The 19872-nt window shown below is 41.0% G+C and overlaps 1 protein-coding gene across 9 annotated transcripts in view; it reads left to right on the forward strand.

Annotated features, from left to right (window-relative positions):
- The first annotated feature begins 6069 nt into the window (after positions 1-6069).
- FRMD3 (FERM domain containing 3) overlaps positions 6070-19872 on the forward strand; it is a 285855-nt gene continuing 272052 nt past the window's right edge. For 2 of the 9 annotated variants that reach the window (XM_070590804.1, XM_070590809.1), the window contains exon 1: positions 6395-6714. In XM_070590804.1, coding sequence (XP_070446905.1) covers positions 6568-6714 — 147 coding nt within the window. In that variant the 5' untranslated portion in view covers positions 6395-6567. Of the gene's footprint in view, positions 6715-19872 lie in introns of all 9 variants that reach the window. The other 7 variants (XM_070590805.1, XM_070590811.1, XM_070590803.1 and 4 more) reach the window with 7 other exon arrangements.

Genomic DNA, 19872 nt, shown 5'->3' on the forward strand with positions numbered 1-19872 from the left:
GGGGGCTCTTTTCTGTGTCTTTTACTTTCTGTGGTCCCAATTAGGCTGTGGACAATTTCCATGCAGGCAGATGAAAAGCGCAATTCTGCATTTGTGTGATATATTTCAACTTTAGCTGTTACTTTCATGACTTTGTAACTAACATTCTGATATTTTTACTAATCTCATAAAAGATCTTCATTTCTTATTTGGAGTATTCAGATGCTTAGAAATGATTGCATATTTTTCTGTTTAATATATTAAACAGGAATTGGGCTGGGGTGGTGGTGTGGTTTAGATGGGGCCACTGCTTCATTTGCTAACTGCAAATATGACATCTAAGCTGAGGAAGAGAACATTTATCAGGGCAGACAAATCTAAACTTGAGACATTCCTTATAAATTCCTAATTAGTGACCCAAAATACTTTTTTACTGTTGTGTCTGTCTTATGAATCTAATAGCTTTTAAAGTTTACTTTAAACATTTTTCATAAATATGTGTAAAAAATAAATATTTAAATATAAAACTTTCAATGGAACTAGAGGCTATAATTTACAGCTTCAGAAAATCTTTTTGTCAATATATGCCTGGTCATCGTCATTCCTTGGAATGTTTTAAAATAAATTATGGCGGAGGGTTCTGGGAAGATGGTGGAGGAGGAAGTAGCAGGAATGTCTCTCCCCACCTAGACAATAATTGCTTTAGGAGAATCTGTCTGATGTAACCATACTGGAACTCAGAAGTCTATTGAAGGCTTGCAACTTTGAGGAGAGGCTTGGACAGGAAATTGTAAGTTGTAGTTAATCTCATTTAATTTTGGCTCTTAGTGTAGTAACAGCTACCCATCCTCACCCCTGGGTCCCCTGGCAGAAGGCCTGCACTCATTTCTGGAGCAGCCTACCCACAGCCTGCAGACACTTGAATGGGCAGTAAGGCCCCTGTCTTCCAAATATGAGGGATCTGTGCTCTGATTGCTGATTGATGCTTCTGAGCACAGATGTACAAAGAAAGAAAAGGGTGGCTATTGTTGGTGCACCTCCCTTTATACTTTCAAGCCCCTCCCCCTCTGGCTAAAGTAACTTCCAGAAGATTGAAGTGGCAAGCACCCTTTCTTCCCCCCTCTCTTCATTAAAGATTTGGACTTTCAAAAACAACTGCACATACAGGGAAAATTAGAAAGTGACCATGCATGACCACGGAAAGATGCAGGCTCAGAAAAGACTTTAGAATACGTTAAATTTATACCTCAGGCTGATCCTTTGAACAGACAGCCTACAACAAACAAACAAACAAATTTTAAAAACTAACTGAAACAATAGGTAAAAACAATGAAAAAAAGCAGTCTTCCTGGAGAAGGAGAAGAATGTATTTTTAGAGTTACAACATTATTAGATTCAAATATCCAGTTTTCAACAAAAAAATCACAAGGCATACAAAGAAACAGGAAAGTATGGCCCATTAAAAGGAAAATAATAAATCAACAGAAATCATTTCTGAAGAAGACCTAACGGCAGATCTAGTAGGCAAAGACTTTAAAAAGATTTTTTAAAAAATTGTCTTAAACATGCTCAAAGAACTAAAGGACGATGTGGAGAAAGTCAATAAAACTATATTTAAACAAAATGGAAATACGAATAAAGAGATAGAATCCTAACAACAACAACAGCAAATTCTGGAGCTAAAAAGCACAATAACTAAAACAAAGAATTCTCTAGAGGGGTTTGAAGGAAGAATTGAGCAGGCAGAAGAAATAATCAATGAACTTGAAGATAGGATAATGGAAATTATTGACTCTGAGGAAGGGAAAGTAAAAAGATTGAAGAAAAGTAAACAGAGCCTAAGGGACAGACCTGTAGCACACCATCAAGCAGACCAACATATGCATTCTTGGAATCTCAGAAGGAGAGGAGAGAATGGGGCAGAGAGAACATTTGAATAAACAATGGCTGAATGATTCCTAAATTAGATGAAAGACATGAATATAAACATCCAAGAAGCTGAAATAAAATGAAATCAAAGTGACCCATGTTGAGACACATTATAATCAAACTTTTGAAAGCTAAAGACGAAAAGAGAATCTTTAAAGCAGCAAGAGAGAAGCAACTCATCACATACAAGAAATCCTCAGTAAGATCATGAACAGATTTCTCATCAGAAACTTTGGAGGCCAGAAGACAGTGGGCTGATATATTCAAAGTGATAAAAGAAAAAAAAATCAACTAAGAATTCTATATGTGGGAAAACTTTGCTTCAAAAGTGGGAGAAATTAACACATTACCAAATCAACAAAAAGTGAAGGATTTCATTACCACTAGACCTGCCCTGCAAGAAATGCTTACGGGAGTCCTGCAGGGTAACTCAAAGCTGTATGAGGAAATAAAGATCTCAATAAAGGTAAATACATGGACCACTACAAAGCTGGCATTATTGTAACCATGGTTTATAACTCTACTTTTCCCTTCCACATGCTTTAAGGGACTAACACATTAAAAGAAAACAATCATTCATCTAAAAGGCAGTATTACTACAATTTTAGTTTGTAACTACAAATTTTGGTTTCTACATAATTTAAGAGACTAATTCATTGGAAAATATTATTAGTTTATGGTTTGGGGCACACAATACATAATGATATAATTTTGTGACATCATCACTAAAAGTGCTGGGAACAGAGCTGAAAAGGAGCAGAGTTTTTGTACACTATTGAAGATAAGCTAGTATAAATTCACATTAGAGTCTTATAACTTTAGGATGTTAAATGTAATCACCATGGTCACAACAAAGGAAACAGCTATAGAATATGCACAAAAGAAAATGAGAAAGGAACCTAAACAATTCACAAAATTGTGGAAATTAAACAACAGTCTTAAACAACTAGTGGATCAAGAAGAAATCACAAGGGGAATTAGAAAATACTTTGAGATGAATGAAAATCAAAATATAACTACCAAGGCTAAATTACAAAGAAATAGAAAATCTGATAGACCTATAAATAGTAAGGCTATTGAATCAGTTATCAAAAATCTCCTAAAAAAGAGCCCTGGGTTTGATGGCTCCACTGCTGAATTCTACCAAACATTTAAAGAAAAACTAATACCAATCCTTTTGAAAATTTCCAAAAGACTGAAGGGGAGGGAACACTTCCTAACTCACTCTATAAGGCCAGTATTATCCTGATACCAAAATTAGACAAAAACACTACATGAAAAGACAATTACAGATCAATATCCCTTATGAACATTAAAGCAAAAATCTTAACAAAATGTTAGCAAACTGAACTCAACAGCATGTTAAAACAAATATACACTATGACCAAGTCAGATTTACTCCTGGAATGCAAGGATGGTTCAAGGATTGATCAATGTAAATCACTATGTTAACAAAATGAAAGAAAAAACCACATGATCATCTCAATGGATGCAAAAAGTGTGTGTGACAAAGTTCAACATCCTTTCATGAGAAATACACTCAACCAACTAGGAATAGAAGGAAATTACCCCAGCATAATAAAAGCCATATATGAAAAACCCACAGTGAACATCATAATCAATGTTGAAATATTGAAAGCTTTTCCACTAGGAGCAGGGACAAGGCAAAGATGCCCACTCTTGCCATTTCTATTCAACTTAGTACTGGAAGTTCTAGCCAGAGAAGTTAGGCAAGGAAAAGAAATAAAGGTGTTTAAATTGGAAAGAAAGATGTAAATTTATCTCTTTTTGCAGATAATATGATTTTATATATTGGACACTCTAAAGATTCCACAAAAAATCCTGTTAGAAATAATAAATGAATTCAGCAAAATAGCAGGATACAAAGTCAACATGCCAAAATCAGTTGCATTTCTATACACAAACAATGAACAATCTGACATGGAAATTACAAAGACAATTCCATTTACCAAAGCATGGAAAGAAGAAAATACTTAGGAATTAACTTAAGGAGGCAAAGGACTTGTACAATGAAAAGAACAAAACATGCTGAAATAAATTAAAGACATAAATAAATGGAAACAACTCCCATGTTTGTGGATTGGAAGAATTAATATCATTAAGCCATCAATATGACCCAAAGTGATTTATAGATTCAATACAGTTCCTATCAGAATCCCAATGATAGTTTAGTTTTTTCAGAAATAGAAAAACCCATCATAAACTTCATATAGAATCTTAAGGTACCCTGAATAGCCAAAACAATCTTGAAAAAGAACAAAACTTGAGGACCCACACTTCCTAATTTCAAAACCTACTGCAAAGCTACACTAATCAAAACAGTGTGGTACTGGCATAAAGATAGACATAAAAACCAATAGAATAGAATGGAGATCCCAGAAATAAACTCTCAGATATGTGGTCAAGTGATTTTTGACAAGAGTGCCAAGACCATCCAATGGGAAAAGGACAGTCTTTTCAACAAATGATGCTGGGAAAACTGGATATCCATATGCAAAGAATGAAGTTGGATCATTACGTAACACTCTATACAAAAATTAACTCAAAATGGATCAAGGACCTAAATGTAAGACCTAAAACAATAAAACTGTTAGAAGAAAACAAAAGTTTATGACATTGATTTGGCAATGATTTCTTGGATATGACACCAAAACCACAGGTAACAAAGGACAAAGTAGGCAAATTAGACTTCATGAAAATTTAAAAATTTTTACATCAAAGACACTATTGAAAAAAGGTGCTATCAACAGAGTAAAAAGGCATCCCACAGAATGTGAGAAAAAATTTGCAAATCATATATCTGATAAGGGATTAATATTCAGAATATAGAGAGAACTACTAAACTTAATAACACGAAAACAAACAACCCAATTCAAAAATGAGCAAAGGACTTGAGTAGACATATCTGCAAAGAAGATATATGAATGGCCAACAAGCACATGAAGAGATGCTCAATATCACTAATCATTAGGGAAATACAAATCAAAAGTACAATGAGATGCCACTTCACACCCATTAGGATGACTAAAAACCAGAAAACAACAAGTTTTGGAGAGAATATGGAAAAATTGGAACCCCCTGTTCACTGTTGGTGGGAATTTAAATGGTCCATTCACTGTGGAAAACAGTATGGTGGTTCCTCAAAAAATTAAAAAGAAAATTACCATATGACCCAGCAATTCCACTACTGAATATATACTCAAGAGAACTGGAAGCAAGGTCTTGAAGAAATATTTGGATACCCATGTTCACAGCAGTTTTATTCACAAGAGCTAAAAAGTGGAAGCAATCCAAGTGTCCATCAACATATGAATGGAGAAGTAAAATGTGCTATACATACAATGGAATATTATTCAGCCTTGAAAAGGAAGGAAATTCTGACACATGCAACAACATGGATGAAGCTTGAGGACCTTATGCCAAGTCAAATAAGACAGTCACAAAAAGAAAAATACTGTATCATTTCACTTATATGAGGCACATTGAGTAGCCAAAATCGTAGAAACACAAAGAAGAATGGTGGTTTCCAGGGGCTGGGAAATGAGGGGAAGATGGAGTTACTGTTTAATGTGTATAAAGTTTCACTTTTACAAGATGAAAACAGTTCTGCAGATGGACGATGGTGATGTTTGCGAGCAGGGAATTCCAGAGACCCTAGTACCCAGAGATTGGTCTAAAACGAGACGGGCACATCTGGATTCCTCCGCAAGGGGGAGCAGGAGGAAGGTTCCTAAAGGAGGAGGGGCAGGATAGGGACCCTTTTGCTGGGTCTAAGGTACGTAGGGCTACCAAAGATCACAGGAAGATATTGGGAGACAAAACCGAGAAAAATTGCTTAAGGGAGGCTCTGAAATTCTTAGAGGAGGAGACTGATTCCTGGTTAATATTAAATAAAATACAGGCTTAAAAAAAACTCCCTATGAGTACCAGAGATTGTTGTTGCTATTAGCCACATTCCTGGTGTAGCCCTGCCAAGGCCTCGTGTCCCTCTCCGGGGTTCGCCCCTGGTCCAGCAATCCTCTCCCGCAGTGGAATCCTCCCCGCGAGTGTAGGCCAGGATCGCCCTCCACCCCCGCCCTCAGCCAGGTCCCTGGGGCCAAGCCGAGCAGGGCGCTGTCGGACGCATGGGGGAGCCCGGGCAGGGACGAGCGCGACCAGGAGCCAGAGAGATCGCAGCCGGAGAGGGAGGCGGCCGGGCCCAGCCTGACGCAGCGACGCTGGACCAGGCCACGCCGGGCGCCTCGGCCACCAACGCCAGTCGTCCCTCCGCCTTCTCCTCCCGCTGCTCCGCACGCGTGGGAGTGAGGGAGTCGCGAGCCCGCCGGGGGTCACGGGCTCTGGGCGTCCTGGGCAAGGGAGCCCAGGCGGAGGGAGGCGCAGGAGCGCGCGCGACGGGCGGAGGCGGGGAAAGGAGCGGGCGAGGCGGAGGCGAGGGAGGAGGAGGGAGAGCGAGGGAGGGACCCGCCTGCCGCGCCCCGGCTGCCCAGCATGTGTGGCCGCAGGCGCCCGTCGCCGCTGCTGTCCCGTGGCTGAGCCGCTCCGGGTGTCCGGGACGGTGCGTGCGCGAGGGTGTGTGTCCGCGCCGACCAGCGCCGCCCCGGCCCCTAGCCTCCGGCTCGCTCCTCCGGGCCGCGGTGCATGTTCGCCTCCTGCCACTGTGTGCCGAGAGGCAGGAGGACTATGAAAATGATTCACTTTCGGAGCTCCAGCATCAAATCGCTCAGCCAAGAGATGAAATGCACCATCCGGCTGCTGGACGACTCAGAGATCTCCTGTCACATCCAGGTGCGGGCGGCCCGGGGCAATGGAGCCTGGGACGCGCTGGACGCAGGGCAGGATGGGGGGGGGGGGGGCTCTGCGGGTGGGCGTGTGCTGGCAGGGGCGAGGAACCCACCCTGGCGCCTGCTAGAAAGCCAGATTTCGTTTCCTCCGTCCTCTGAGGCTGGGAGCCCTACCCAGCGATGGGGTCACTGTCCCGGGCAGGCGCCAAGTGCATGTTATCCGCGCCCCGGCCCCTTCTCCCGCGTGCACGCTGCGCGCACTTCTCGGTGCGCCCAGGCTTGGGGCGCGGAGCAGCTGTCTACTGGGGGATTCTAACCCTACTGTCCCCTACCCCGCCAGGAAACGGGAGCTCTGAGAGCCTGAAGAGGCACCTGCATGTCGCCCACTCTTTCTTTCTCCCTTCCTCCACGTGGAGAAGGCATGCACCAGCCTGAGTTCACTCATTTCTCTCTCAGGCGTCTGGGCTCCGGGACCCGCTCCCGCTCCCTGCCGCCCTGTTCCGGTGGCCTTTTTTTCGCATGGGGCGGCGGCGAAGTTTCCTGAGAGTGAGAGAAGCCAGGCAGCTTGGAGCTCCAGCCTTGAGGGATGGCGCGCGCGCTGCGCAGAACCAGAGCTACCTCAGAAGGAATCCTGTGAAATCTATTTCAGAGAAAGGAAAAGGGCTGAGAGGCAGGCAGGGAGGGAGCCCTACGGAACCTGAAGCGCCGCTTGGGTTATTGGTGGACGTTCGCTCTTGTCCAAGCTGGAGCATGGAGAGTTGTTTGGGCGAAGGCAGTTTTGCTGACAGCCCCATCCTTGGGTAGTAAGTGCCTTTGTGCTTGCAGGAGATCTGGTGTGAGCTGTGTGGACGTGTGTGTGCGTGTGTGGACTTTCGGTGCATGTATATGTAGAATGGTGTGTGCCGGCTGCCATGACCCACTCAGCGAGCACAATCTGGAAAGGTCTTGTCAGGGCTCAGCACTGCTAACTTCTGACTCTTAAATCTACTTGCGTTTATCTCTGGGATTTCCTCTTCTCACCTACTCCAAGGCTTGAAGCTCCAGGATTGAGCTGTTTTTTAAATACAGGGCACCCTGCCCTATTCTGGTGAGAAGAGCATAGGGGCTGCCTCTCCCAGTGGCAGGAATCCATCTCTGGGTTGTGTTAACCGAGAATGAGTGAATGAATGAAAGGTCTTTCTTTTTTTTTTTTTTTTTGGTAGTAGGAGTTTGTGACAGGGCGACAGTGTCAACTAATTTATAAGTTGACAGCTAGACAAGTTTCAAGGCAGGAACTGGTGCCCCATGACCTCCGAGGAAAGTAGGCTCCCAATGAATTTTCTGCAGGATCTTCAATTTCATTCTGAGCTAAATTTAATAATGAAAGGGGGGCCGGCCTGTGGCAGAGTGAAGTTCCACGGCACCTCTTAGGTGGCCTGGGGTTTCACCGGTTTGGATCCTGGGCTGGGACATCCTACCACTCATCAGGCCATGCTGAGGCAGCGTCCCACATAGCATAACTAGGGGTACTCACAACTAGAATATACAACTGTGTACTGGGGTCAGGGTGCGGCTTTGGGGAGAAGAAGAAGAAGGAACAAAAGAAGAAGATTGGCAACAGACGTTAGCTCAGATGCCAATCTTTAAAAAAAAAAAAAGGGATTAGCAACATGGGCAGTTTTCCTGCTGCCATAGGGTTGCACACAAACGTTTGTTGTGTACTGTCCTGTGATCCAGAGAGAGTGGTTTGTGCCCTTTGCTTTAAGTCCTAAAGTGCATGTACAAGTCCTTTAACCCATCCTGAATATGGCGATAATGAGGGGCAAGAGCAGGCAGTGGGCTGTGGAGTTCTCCTCTGCTCTCTCAGCCCTCTGTCTGCCCCATCCTGGCCCACTTGGAGTGGGTATCACTGTGTTGTTTCCCCTTTTAGGGATAAAGTCATCCCCAAAGAACATGTATTTATTGTCTGGTGTTCTGGGAAACAGTAAGTTGTCTCAGTCCAATAACAGTTTGGAAAGTTGGAGTTTGTATGGCCCAACTGATGCCAAAGAGGTTAAAATGCTGTGTTCCAAAATGTTGATTTGGGTATTGCTGACAAAAAATAAAATGTTTCATTTTGTGGCACATCTTTTTCTGCCCCTTCTACCCCTAAATGAAAATTATCATTCAACCAATTAAATGAATTAAAAGGTTTTTGTTTTGATAATTTTGGACCTTGTACCTTCCTAGAGTGTTCTATACCCAAGAATTGAGATTGCACTTCTTGGTGTAAGGTCACAAAAATCTTTCCAATCATTTAGAGTGAGAACAAAATGATTTTTTTTAAAAAAGAACCTTTTGGAGTCACCAGTCCATGCCCTGGGGAATCCATCTGTCTTTCCTTCCTTCCTTGCGTTTTTCTTCCATTCCAGGGAATCAGAAAGTTAAAGGGGAATATGGACTGTCACACAGTGTCACACACCTCTTCCCTTTATAAACTGCACACAATGTGGGTTATGGATTTTTTTTAAAAAAAACAACAGCTTTTAAATATTATTTTTCCAAATTATATAATTGTGGTTGTATTTTGGCAAAGAAGACTCCCCATCAAACAACCTAATGGCCAGTCTCAGCAGCCTGATAGCTATTCCCAGTAGGAGATGCCAAAAGTCACTTGCTCTGTCTTTTTTCACAGAGTCTAGGATGCTGTCCCGTCATGTCATTTGCCTATGGATGTTTAGGTAGAGTGGAAGAGGAATTCAAATGGACAGAGAGCAGAGCAGAGTCTAGGGCACCAGACAGAGCCCTGGGGAAGGGAAGGAGTTGCTGGAAGCTCCCCACTGGGCTTTTCTGATTGAACCAACTCTGAGTCTGGAGACTGTAGAAGGACATGGCTTAGCTCTAACCTCTTTCATTCAGTCTTGCTCTTTCAAGTAGAGTGGAGTCCTGGCCATGTTTCCCATCTGTCTACTTTTTCAGATGCCAGCATGGTATTCACAAGTCCTTCTAATGAACTTGCTATTTTTATTCCTGACTTTTATTGAGTAAAATGTAGACTTTTCACATTATTCATTCTTTAGCAAAGCCTGGTACACATGGTTGATATCGTTGGAATTGGCTGTGAATTTGGATCTGGATTTGAATAGAAATCCTAGCATAGTCTTAGCACATAGTAGGCACTCAGTAAATATTTATAGATATAGATTAATTTTCTTTCTAGACTATTAAATCCATGAGCTTAGCAACATTTTGTTATTGTAATTGTTCATCAAGGATTCCCCAATACCTAGATTAGTACCTGGCATGTAGTATGTGTTTAGTAAACACTTTCCGAATGAATGAGTGCCCAACTTTTAGGCTAGCTCATTACCGAGCAATATGAGGGGAACATGACAACATTAGATTGGGAATCAGAAGATGTGTGGTTTAGTTATGTTACCAACCAGTTGTGTGACATTGAGTGAGTCATTTGACATTTGGAGTCAGTGTTTCTTCTTTTGTAAAATAAAGGAATTGGGTAGATGGATGGCTTCAGTTTAAAAACTTTGTAGTTTATTTATTACCTAAAACCAATTACATTTGAGTAAAATGTTGCTATTGACAGAGTAGTTTATACATATTATCTCATGTGATTTTCATAACTCTCCTGCATTACCTCCATTTTATTGATGTTACTGTGTCACTGAGTGTTATCCCAATCTTATCAATTGAAAAATGAGGTTTAGAGAGATGGAGCAATTTGGTTCACCTAGGAAGTAAGTGAACCAGAACCCAGTCATTTGACTCAAAGTCCAGAGCCCTGTCTTCTCTGGAGCACTGCCTCTTGAGACTTGAGAGTTAGGATACTTTTGGCTGCAAGTAAGACAGCAGCCCAGCTAAAGTGGCTTGAATAGTAAAGACACGTATTATCTTACCTAAGGAGAAGTCCAGAGGTAGGGCAGCTTCAGTGTTGTTCAGCAGCTCTGCACGGCCCAGGCACTTTCCACCTTTCCACTCTGCCATCCTCAGCACACCAGCTATGTCACTATAGTTGTCATGATTATAAGGTGGCTGCAGTAATTCTAGATGTCAGTAGGCACTACCACATCCACCATATAAAATGTGGCATTTCCTCATGCATTTCTTTTAACCATGGAAAAACACCTTTTCTAGAGGCCCTCATAAATCTTCTTATCAGATCCTATTGGCCAGGATTGGGTCATTTACCCATGCCCTAGCTGCAGAAGTATCTAGGATGCTGTGCGTCTGATGTGTTCACTATTCACTCTCTATAATGGGAGATGGACCTTGCCATTATGGGGGGAATGAGAAGTGTGTGTGTGTGTGTGTGTGTGTCTGTGTCTGTGTCTGTGGTAGGGGGCGGGGATGGCTGTTGGCTGAGCAAGCAGTAGTATCTGTCAGAATAGGTCAAATTGACTTACACTTATTGTTGCAATAAAACTGTTAGGAGAGTTTAGTAAGAAGTTGCATAAACTCTGGCTTATTTCAGGCAATCTTTGTATGATCAAATTCCAGAACAAGAAAAATTGTTGGGTAATTCTTCATAGTTTATGTTGTTAAATATCAGCTCAGTCCTTACTGAACAGGTAGGTTCTGGGCGGCTACAAGCCATCTCGTATAGAGCAGGCACCTCCACTCTTGTTGCAGTGGCAGTATGGAAAAGTGGCTGCAAGCTTGTGTTCTGAAGCAGTACTCTCTGGGGTTTGAACCATGGCTCTGCCGTTGACCAGCCAAGTGATTTGGGGCAGGTCACTTTACCTCTTTGTGTCTCAATTTCTTCATCTGTAAAGTGGAGATGATAATTGCACAGACATTATGGGCTTGTTGTAAGGATTAAAGGTGCAATATATGTCAAGTGCTTAGTCCCTGGCCCACAGTAAGAGCTGAAAAAATATTGACTGTTATCTTAATATTATGTGAAGGTGTGTTAGAGGTAATCCTAAGTAGCAGGAAGACTTTGACTTAGAACCTAATGTTTTTAAGCCCAAACTCCATCACTTTCTGATTGAGCAAGACCTCAGGCAAGTCACTGGGACTCTGTCTTTCATCTGTAAAATGGGCCCAATAATTCCTCAACTGGGTCCTCCGCTGGATTGTTGAGACGATGTGTGTAAAAGCATGTTGTGACTGTCAAAACATCACCCAAATGTAGAATACTATTCTAATCAATTTAGTTAAAAAAAAAAAAAGGGAGTAGTTACTGCTCCCTGAGTTTCTTATCTTTTGAAACAGGAATTGGTCACATGTGTGCTAAATGTCAGGCCCCCGTGATTATCCTGCTGTGAAATCCAAGCCAGGTCCAGCAGACAGCCACGCCTTTTCTGCTAGAAGGACAATCCCACACTTTTCTCTATCAAACTCATCTAGAATGTCATTCAGAGTCCACTGAAAATCAGACACAAAAGGAATAGAAGGGAGAGACAGTTTTTTAAATACTGTGTCCCAGCTCTGACATTTTTAGCCTTAGATTACCCGGGCCAGCTCTTTATATTAAATATATTCTGAAAAACAAGTGATGTTATTTCAATGGTGTGCTAAGATCTTATCTCTTGATGTCCTCAAAGCAATGGTAGAGTGTATTGACTGTGAGGAAAATGCAGTACTCTTAGCTCCACATCGGTTGGACAGTATATCAGCTGGATGCTTTAACTCATTTAGCAAACTCTAATTCAAACTGACTTTAACATTAAGGACATTTACTGGCTCATATATCCGGAAGTCCTGAGTTAAGGACTTAATTCAAGGACCGTCCTGCCATTTGTGATGGCTTTATCCTAGGACGGGTGTTAAAATGGTTGTGGTAGTTCCAGTTCTCACATTTTCATAGGGTCCCCTCCAGAGGAAGAGAGAAACCACGTCCAACTGAGCATTCCAAGCAGAAGTCCTACAGTCACTCTGATCAGACCTCCTAGGCCACATGCCCAACCCTGAACCGGTGACTGCAATCAGTGGAAGAGAATGTACCGATTAGCTTAAGGTGACCAGAGCCTGACCCTAGGACTCAGGGTGGGACCAACTTCCCTCCTGATGGTGGTCTGCATGGGGGAGGAGTCAATACCTAAAATCAAGGCTGTCTTTGGAAGGAAGAGAGGGGGAAAGAGGAAACGATATTAGGAAGATAACCCCCAATCCTAGCCAAATGCTTTGTCTGGGTCAGTGGTTCTCAAAGTGTGTTCTGGGGACCTCTGGAAGTCCCTTTTTAGTGGGTCTGTGAGGCTCAAAATATTTTCAAAATAATACAAAGATGTTGTTTGCCTTTATTAGGTAACAGTTTTATTGAGATTGTCAACTTAAAAGAAATTTTTTCTATAATTTTATTTCAAAATGAGTTTATTTAGGAATAATAAAAAGAATTACAATTTGGGAAGTGCATGCTATGGCAAACCACAGTCAAAAAGAAAGAAGGGGAGCTGCTTTTACAGAGAAAAAGAGGAGTAGGGAGGAGCTGTTCTAAAGGAAAGTTCATTAGGGGAAAGCAACAGTTCCATGTGGCAACGCCTTCTCATTGGCTGAGGTGCAGCGTTTCTCATTACCTGGGCGGTTGCAGTGGGGAGAGAAATCTTCCTTCAATAGTGAAGTAGTTTTACTTCCTGTCCAAGATGGTAAGCCTCAGTCTCTTCTTGGTTGGTGTAATTGATGGTGTATGATAGGGCGTGAGAGCTCCCCCTACAGGCCTTCCCGACTCCAGTTTAGTTAAGATTTCTTTTATTAATTTTCACGAGATATGGTTCACATACCATAAAATTCACCCACTTAAAGTGAATAATTTTAACATATTAACAGAACTGTGCAATCATCACCACAATCAATTTTAGAACATTTTTATTATCCCCAAAAGAAACCCTTTAGCAGTCATACCTTTTTTCCCCCTAAACCTCCCAGCTCTAGATAATTACTAATCTACTTTCTGTCTCTATAGATTTCTGTCTTTATAGATTGTAGACATTTGATAAAAATGTAATCATACAGTATGTGGACTTTTGTGTCTGGCTTCTTTCACTTAGCATAATATTTTCAAATTTATCCATGTTGTAGCATATATTGGTATTTCTTTCCTTTTTATTGCTGAAAAAAATTTTGTTGTATGGATATATCACATTTTATCACTTCATCGGTTGATGACAGTTTTGGTTGTTTCCACTAATGTTACAGTGAACATTCTTGTAAAAGTTGCCGTATAGACACATGTTTCATTTCTCTTGGGTATACGCCTAGGTCATATGGTAACTCTATGTTTAATCTTCTGAAGAACTGCCAAACTGTTTTCCCAAGTGGCTGCCCAGTTTACATTCCCACCAGCAGTGTATAAGGGTTTCAGTTTCTCTACATCCTTGCCGTCACTTCATCTGTCTGTTTCATTATAACTGTCTTAGTGGGTGTGAAGTGGTATCTCATTGTAGTTTTGACTTACGTTTCCTTGATGTTGAACATCTTTTCAAGTGCTTCTTGGCCATTTGTATATCTTCTTTGCAGAACTGTCTATTTGGATCTTTTGCCCATTTTGAAATTGGATTGTCTTTTTACTATTGTCATGTAAGAGTTCTTTATATATTCTGGATACCAACCCCTTATACAAGAAATGATTTGCAATTTTTTTTCCCATTTTGTGGGCTGTATTTTTACTTTCTTGATGGTGTCAAAAATTTTTAAATTTTGAAGAAATCCAATTTGTCTATTTATTCTTTTGTTGGTTGTATTTTTGATGTCATAGCTAAGAAACTATTGCTTAATCCAAAGTCATGAAGTCTTACGCCTTTGTTTACTTCTAACAGTTTTATAGTTTTAGGTCTTTGATTCATTATTATATTAATATATAATTGGCATACCATAAAATTCACCATTTTAAAGTGTACAATTAGTGGATTTTTGTATATTCATGAGGCTGTACAACCATCACCACTAATTCCAGAATGTTTTCATCATCCCCCAAATAACCCTGTGCTCATTAACAGTCTAAGAGGGTTCTGGTACCAATTCCACTGTATGAGGGGGTTTCCCCACACATCCAACAATTCTCTGACACCAGCTACACCTACACTTCAACTCAATTCTGACACTGTCTGCCTGGAAATAGCATGAGAACCCACAGGTTAAGGGCTCAGTCCCACAAGACTCTTCCCCCTTCAGATGCCAGTCTCAAGTCCAGGTTGTTACCTGGGCTTCTGACCCACTGGCTAAAGATCTTAGGTTCCCATGACCTCCTGCATGGGTTCAATTAATTTGCTAGAGTGCCTCACAGAATTCAGAGAAACATTCTACTTACTAGATTACCAGTTTGTTATAAAAGGATATAACTCATGAAAAGCCAGATGGAAGAGCTGCATAGGGCAAGGTATGGGGAAAGGGCTCAGAGTTTCCATGCCCCCTCCGAGGGTGCCACTGTCCCTAAATGTCCACGTGTTCACCAACCAGGAAGCTCTTTGAAACACATCCTTTTGGGTTTTGGCAGAGGCTTCATTACGTAGTCATGATTGATTAAATCATTAACCACTGGTTATTGAACTCAATCTCCGCCCTCTCTCCACCCCCCAAGGTCAGGGGGGTAGGACTGAAAGTTCCAACCCTCTAATCACAGGGGTTGCTTCTCCTGGCAACCAGCTCCCGTCTTTAGGTGATTTCCCAAAGTCACCTTATTAACATAACATAAGACACCTTTATTGTTCTCACCTCTTAGGAAATTCCAAGAGCTTTAGGAGCTCTGTGCCAGAAACTGGAAGGAAGACCAAATATGTATTTCTTATTATAAGTCACAATATCACACAGCCACTCCCCATCTTGGATCCACTTTGAGTTAATTTTTCTTTAGGGTGTATAGTAAGGGTTCAACTTTATTGTCTTACATGTGGATATCCAGTTGTCCCAGAGCCATTTCTTGAAAAAACTGTTTTTTCTCCATTGAATTGTCATGCCACCCTTGTTGAAATGTTTGCCTTTCTGCTCTCGTTCTCTCATAAGTGTACAGTGGAGTTTTCCAGAGGCTGTGAGATAGGTGATATGGCAATACATTAAATAAAGAAACTGATGTGAGTATCCAGCTGTATTCTCTTGAGCCAGACATAAAAGATATTTGCAAAAATGTAAAACAATGCTACTTTTCTTACTAAATTAGTTATTATTTTTAAGTCAAAGTTATTTTTCATAAAAATATGTAATTTATGTTAATGTGCAGTAATTTATTATGTTTATTTGACTCAAAAATTGAATATTTAAAAAACTTCTCAGCAGATATTGATATATGCAACACAAATAAAAGTTCCATAGATCCTCAATAGTGTAAAGGAATTTTGAGGACAACAAGCTCAAGAATTGCTGGTTTTGGTGACTGTCAATTTACTAAAATTCCTGAAAAATTAAAAAAAACGACAAACAGATAAAACAAAATAGAACTCTCATGCATCTTGGATCTCCAAGATTGCAAGTTACAGCTACTTGAAATGGTGTTAGTTAAATAAAAACACCCAATATATACATGGAAAATGTGTATATGTGTATTTGGAATTCTTAGTAGTAACTGTATACCTGGATGTGTGTTTGTGTGTGTCACAATGTTAAGAGTAAGGACAGAGCTAGTCTCTGCTGTAGTAAGCATTTCCCAATTGTACTTGCTCTCCAGCTGAATCTAGATTTTTCAACTCTAATAATTAGATGAAGCCATGTCATACTTTGAGACTCATCTTTTGATTATGGAAAATGTACAGCAACAGTGCATTAATAGTGTGAAATGTGAACCACTTGAATGAGGTCTGTTAGTAACAAATTCTTATTACTACTTTTTCGAAGTAACATTTTGGGAAAACTTAAAAACATTACAGGAATGGAAATATCAGAATTTGTCCCATGGAGAATCTAATATGAGATTCACATGTGCGTGATAGGCATTCTGTAGAGAGAGCAGTGTGCTTCTAGTTCCCACTTTGTGTGAAGAGGGATTCAAGTTACTCCTCCTGTGAAGTATCAGAGAGCCAGATGGGGAGTCTAGAGATGGAAAAAAATGGGATTATGATCAGGAGCCATTCGGACAGGTTTTGCTGTTCAAACTAAAGTTTGAACTCGATTCAAACTAAAAGGAGTTGGTCTTTAGCTCTGAGAGGGATGTGTAAGTGCTTATCGGCCTTCGAACATGATCAGATGTTCATGTGGATCTTCTGTGCTCTTGTTAAAATGCAGATTCTGATTCAGGAGGTCTTGAGAAGGGCCCTGAAATTTGGAATTTCTGGCAAGCTTCCAGGGGATGCTGATGCAGCTGGTCTGTGGACCACACTTGGAATAGTAAGGTGTTAGTGAAATTTATCTGTCTCATAATAATATTCTTAATTTCCTTGAATGTGAGGACTTTTTGGCCCTTATCTGCCTTGATAATGCCTCATCCAGCACATTTCCCTTGGTAGATATTCAATGAATGTTTGAGTGAGTGAGTCAATAAAGAAATCCATCCTGTGTCTATCATAGATAGACTGGAGTGCTGATTAGATACTGATGATGGGGATGGAGTGTTTCCTTTTAACCCCCTACCCCATCCCCGCTGGTGAAATCAAGAGATTATTTTTTAAACAGGATTTCATATGATGGCCAATCTGATGAAATGTTGAAGGTCCCTGAGAGCACATGGTGGCCCAGAGTTAATGATTGATTTCTTGTCCCTCTAGGCCACACTTCCCAATCTTGCTTTCCTGTATCCTGGACTCTTGGTGCCATTGCAGAGGAACTCTAGCAACTTCTCAGCACAAACAAATCATTGTGTATGAGCCAGCAGTGTCTGGAAGCTCCCAAAGGCACAGGAGGCCCAGCTATTCTTACTTGCAGAAGTGACCCCAAGGGACAGTGACCCCAGAGGACAGTGAAAAATGCATTCAAGGTGTAACATAAGCTCTGGAGCTGTTTGCTATGGTGACTTTCCCTGAAAGTGCAAGAGGGAAATGAGTGGATCACTTTAGAAAAAAAGGAAGCTCGTTAAAAGGAAGAACATTTATATAGATCAAGCAATTATGTTTTTCAAAAGTGAATTAGTAAAGTTTTTTGAAAGAACATGAATCTTATTTGATAAATATTTTTTTTTTTTTTTTTTTTTTTTTTTTTTTTTTTTTTTAAAGATTTTATTTTTTTTTTTTTCCTTTTTCTCCCCAAAGCCCCCCGGTACATAGTTGTGTATTCTTCGTTGTGGGTTCCTCTAGTTGTGGCATGTGGGACGCTGCCTCAGCGTGGTCTGACGAGCAGTGCCATGTCCGCGCCCAGGATTCGAACCGACGAAACACTGGGCCACCTGCAGCGGAGCGCGCGAACTTAACCACTCGGCCACGGGGCCAGCCCCTTATTTGATAAATATTTTAAAAATATCTTCTATATGCCAAACACAGAGCTGAGAATGAGAGATAAAAAAAAATCATCCACCAAGAGGCTCACAGTCAGTTGAAGGAAGAGAGACAAGATAGTGACACAAGGACAAAATGACAGATATAGGGACAGGTCTATGCAGGTGGAGGACTAAGAGGAGGAGTCTGTAGCAGACTGGGGCATCAGGAGTATCTCTTGTAGAGATGACTTTTGATTAACAATGAAAGGACAAGTGGAGGCTAGCTCTCTGAAGATGGGGAAAAAAGGCTTTCCATGCAAGGTGATCATTTGCTTGGTACAAAACCCTGGGCATGAAAGAGCGTGATTGGGCGTGGAAATGAAGGAAGGGAGAATTGGGGAGTAATCAATGGTTTGGTTTCAGTGACAGGAGTAATGGCGATGCCACTCCAGGTGTGACAGGACTGGCCACACAATTTTGGGGGCCCAGTGCAAAATGAAAATATGGGGCTCCTTGTTAAAAAATTATTAAGAATTTCAAGATCACAACAGCAGACCATTATACCAAGTGTGGGGCCCTTCTAAACACGGTGCCTGTGCAAATACACAGGTCACACGCCCGTGAAGTTGGCCCTGAGCAGCTAGAGTAAAGGAGAAGCAGCTTGGGGAGGAGGTGAGGAGTTCCATTTGGGCATTCACTTCAAGGTGCCTCAAGGGTATCTGAGTGGAGAATTCCCAGCAGACGGTTGGAAGTAAGGAATGAAAGTCAGCAGAGGGGTCTGGTATGGAGACACAGATAAGGGAGACCTTAGTGTTCATGAACATGGAGGTCGAAACCATGTGGTTTCTGTTTGAGGCATCCTTGTAGATCAAACCATTGGATTCTGAGCTCTGGAATTGTTTCCTAGAGTACTTGATCATTTTTCCTTTGTTTAGCAACTGCAGCCTGAACAAGGGCATCTCCATGTTCTTCCACAAACAAGGCAGCCAAATAGAGTTATCAGTGGAAAAGCATTTTCCTGCTCTTAATCCTCATTTCCCAGCTAGGACCAGCAAATGAATAAGTCCTCTCTCAGCTTTAAGGTTCTGAGTTACAAGCATAGGATTTTCACTCTAGGAATCTTGATCTTTGAGACAGTATCATGAACATTAACTAGATGAAACATTCTCTCAATGTGGCACCAAATTAAACATGTTGTATAAGGAACAGCTTTGCAAGTTAAGCTGTAGTAATTTATCCTTTATTTAATATTATCTATATCCCAGATATCTTCTATGGCAAATTTTGTTTTCTACTTGGTTTCCAAGGAGTTATTGTGAATATTAATAAAAATAAATTCCAGTTCTGTAAAATTGCTCAAAGAAATAATCTAATATTAATAACATAATGACCTGGATCTTAGATGCACAGTAGAGTTTTGTCTGAATATATCTATGTACTATGCTAAGGTTTGAAATATGATGATTCTGTAGCAGTGGAAAGCAATTAGCATGTTAACAGATCAGCATTTGTTTTATTATCTGTCAGCTCAGAAGCATAATTTGTTGCTTTAAGGCACTAGGCCTTGGTGGTAAATGTTGGTCTGGAAAGGACTAACTGAACCAGGGTCTTCACACACAAACTGTGAAAATTCAAACAATTATCATTTACTAGTGGATTGATAATAAAGTCTTAAAAAAATCAGTAGTAATTAGCCTTATTAATAGAAGAGAGGACCAAAACTTAATAAGTTGGCTAATAGTTCTTCCTTGATGTTACTAGCTGATGTTATTTTTGGGGCTCTTCTGTATACATATTACTGCTTACTGTTCTGAAAATAATGTGGTCTGTATCTGTATGTAGGTGTCGTCTACAGTGTTACAGTGCTGTTGGGTATTTATTGGTTCTGTGATTAACAGCATCCTTTCTCTCCAC

This window comes from Equus przewalskii, chromosome 22 (genome assembly GCF_037783145.1).
Source record: "Equus przewalskii isolate Varuska chromosome 22, EquPr2, whole genome shotgun sequence".
NCBI lineage: Eukaryota > Metazoa > Chordata > Mammalia > Perissodactyla > Equidae > Equus > Equus przewalskii.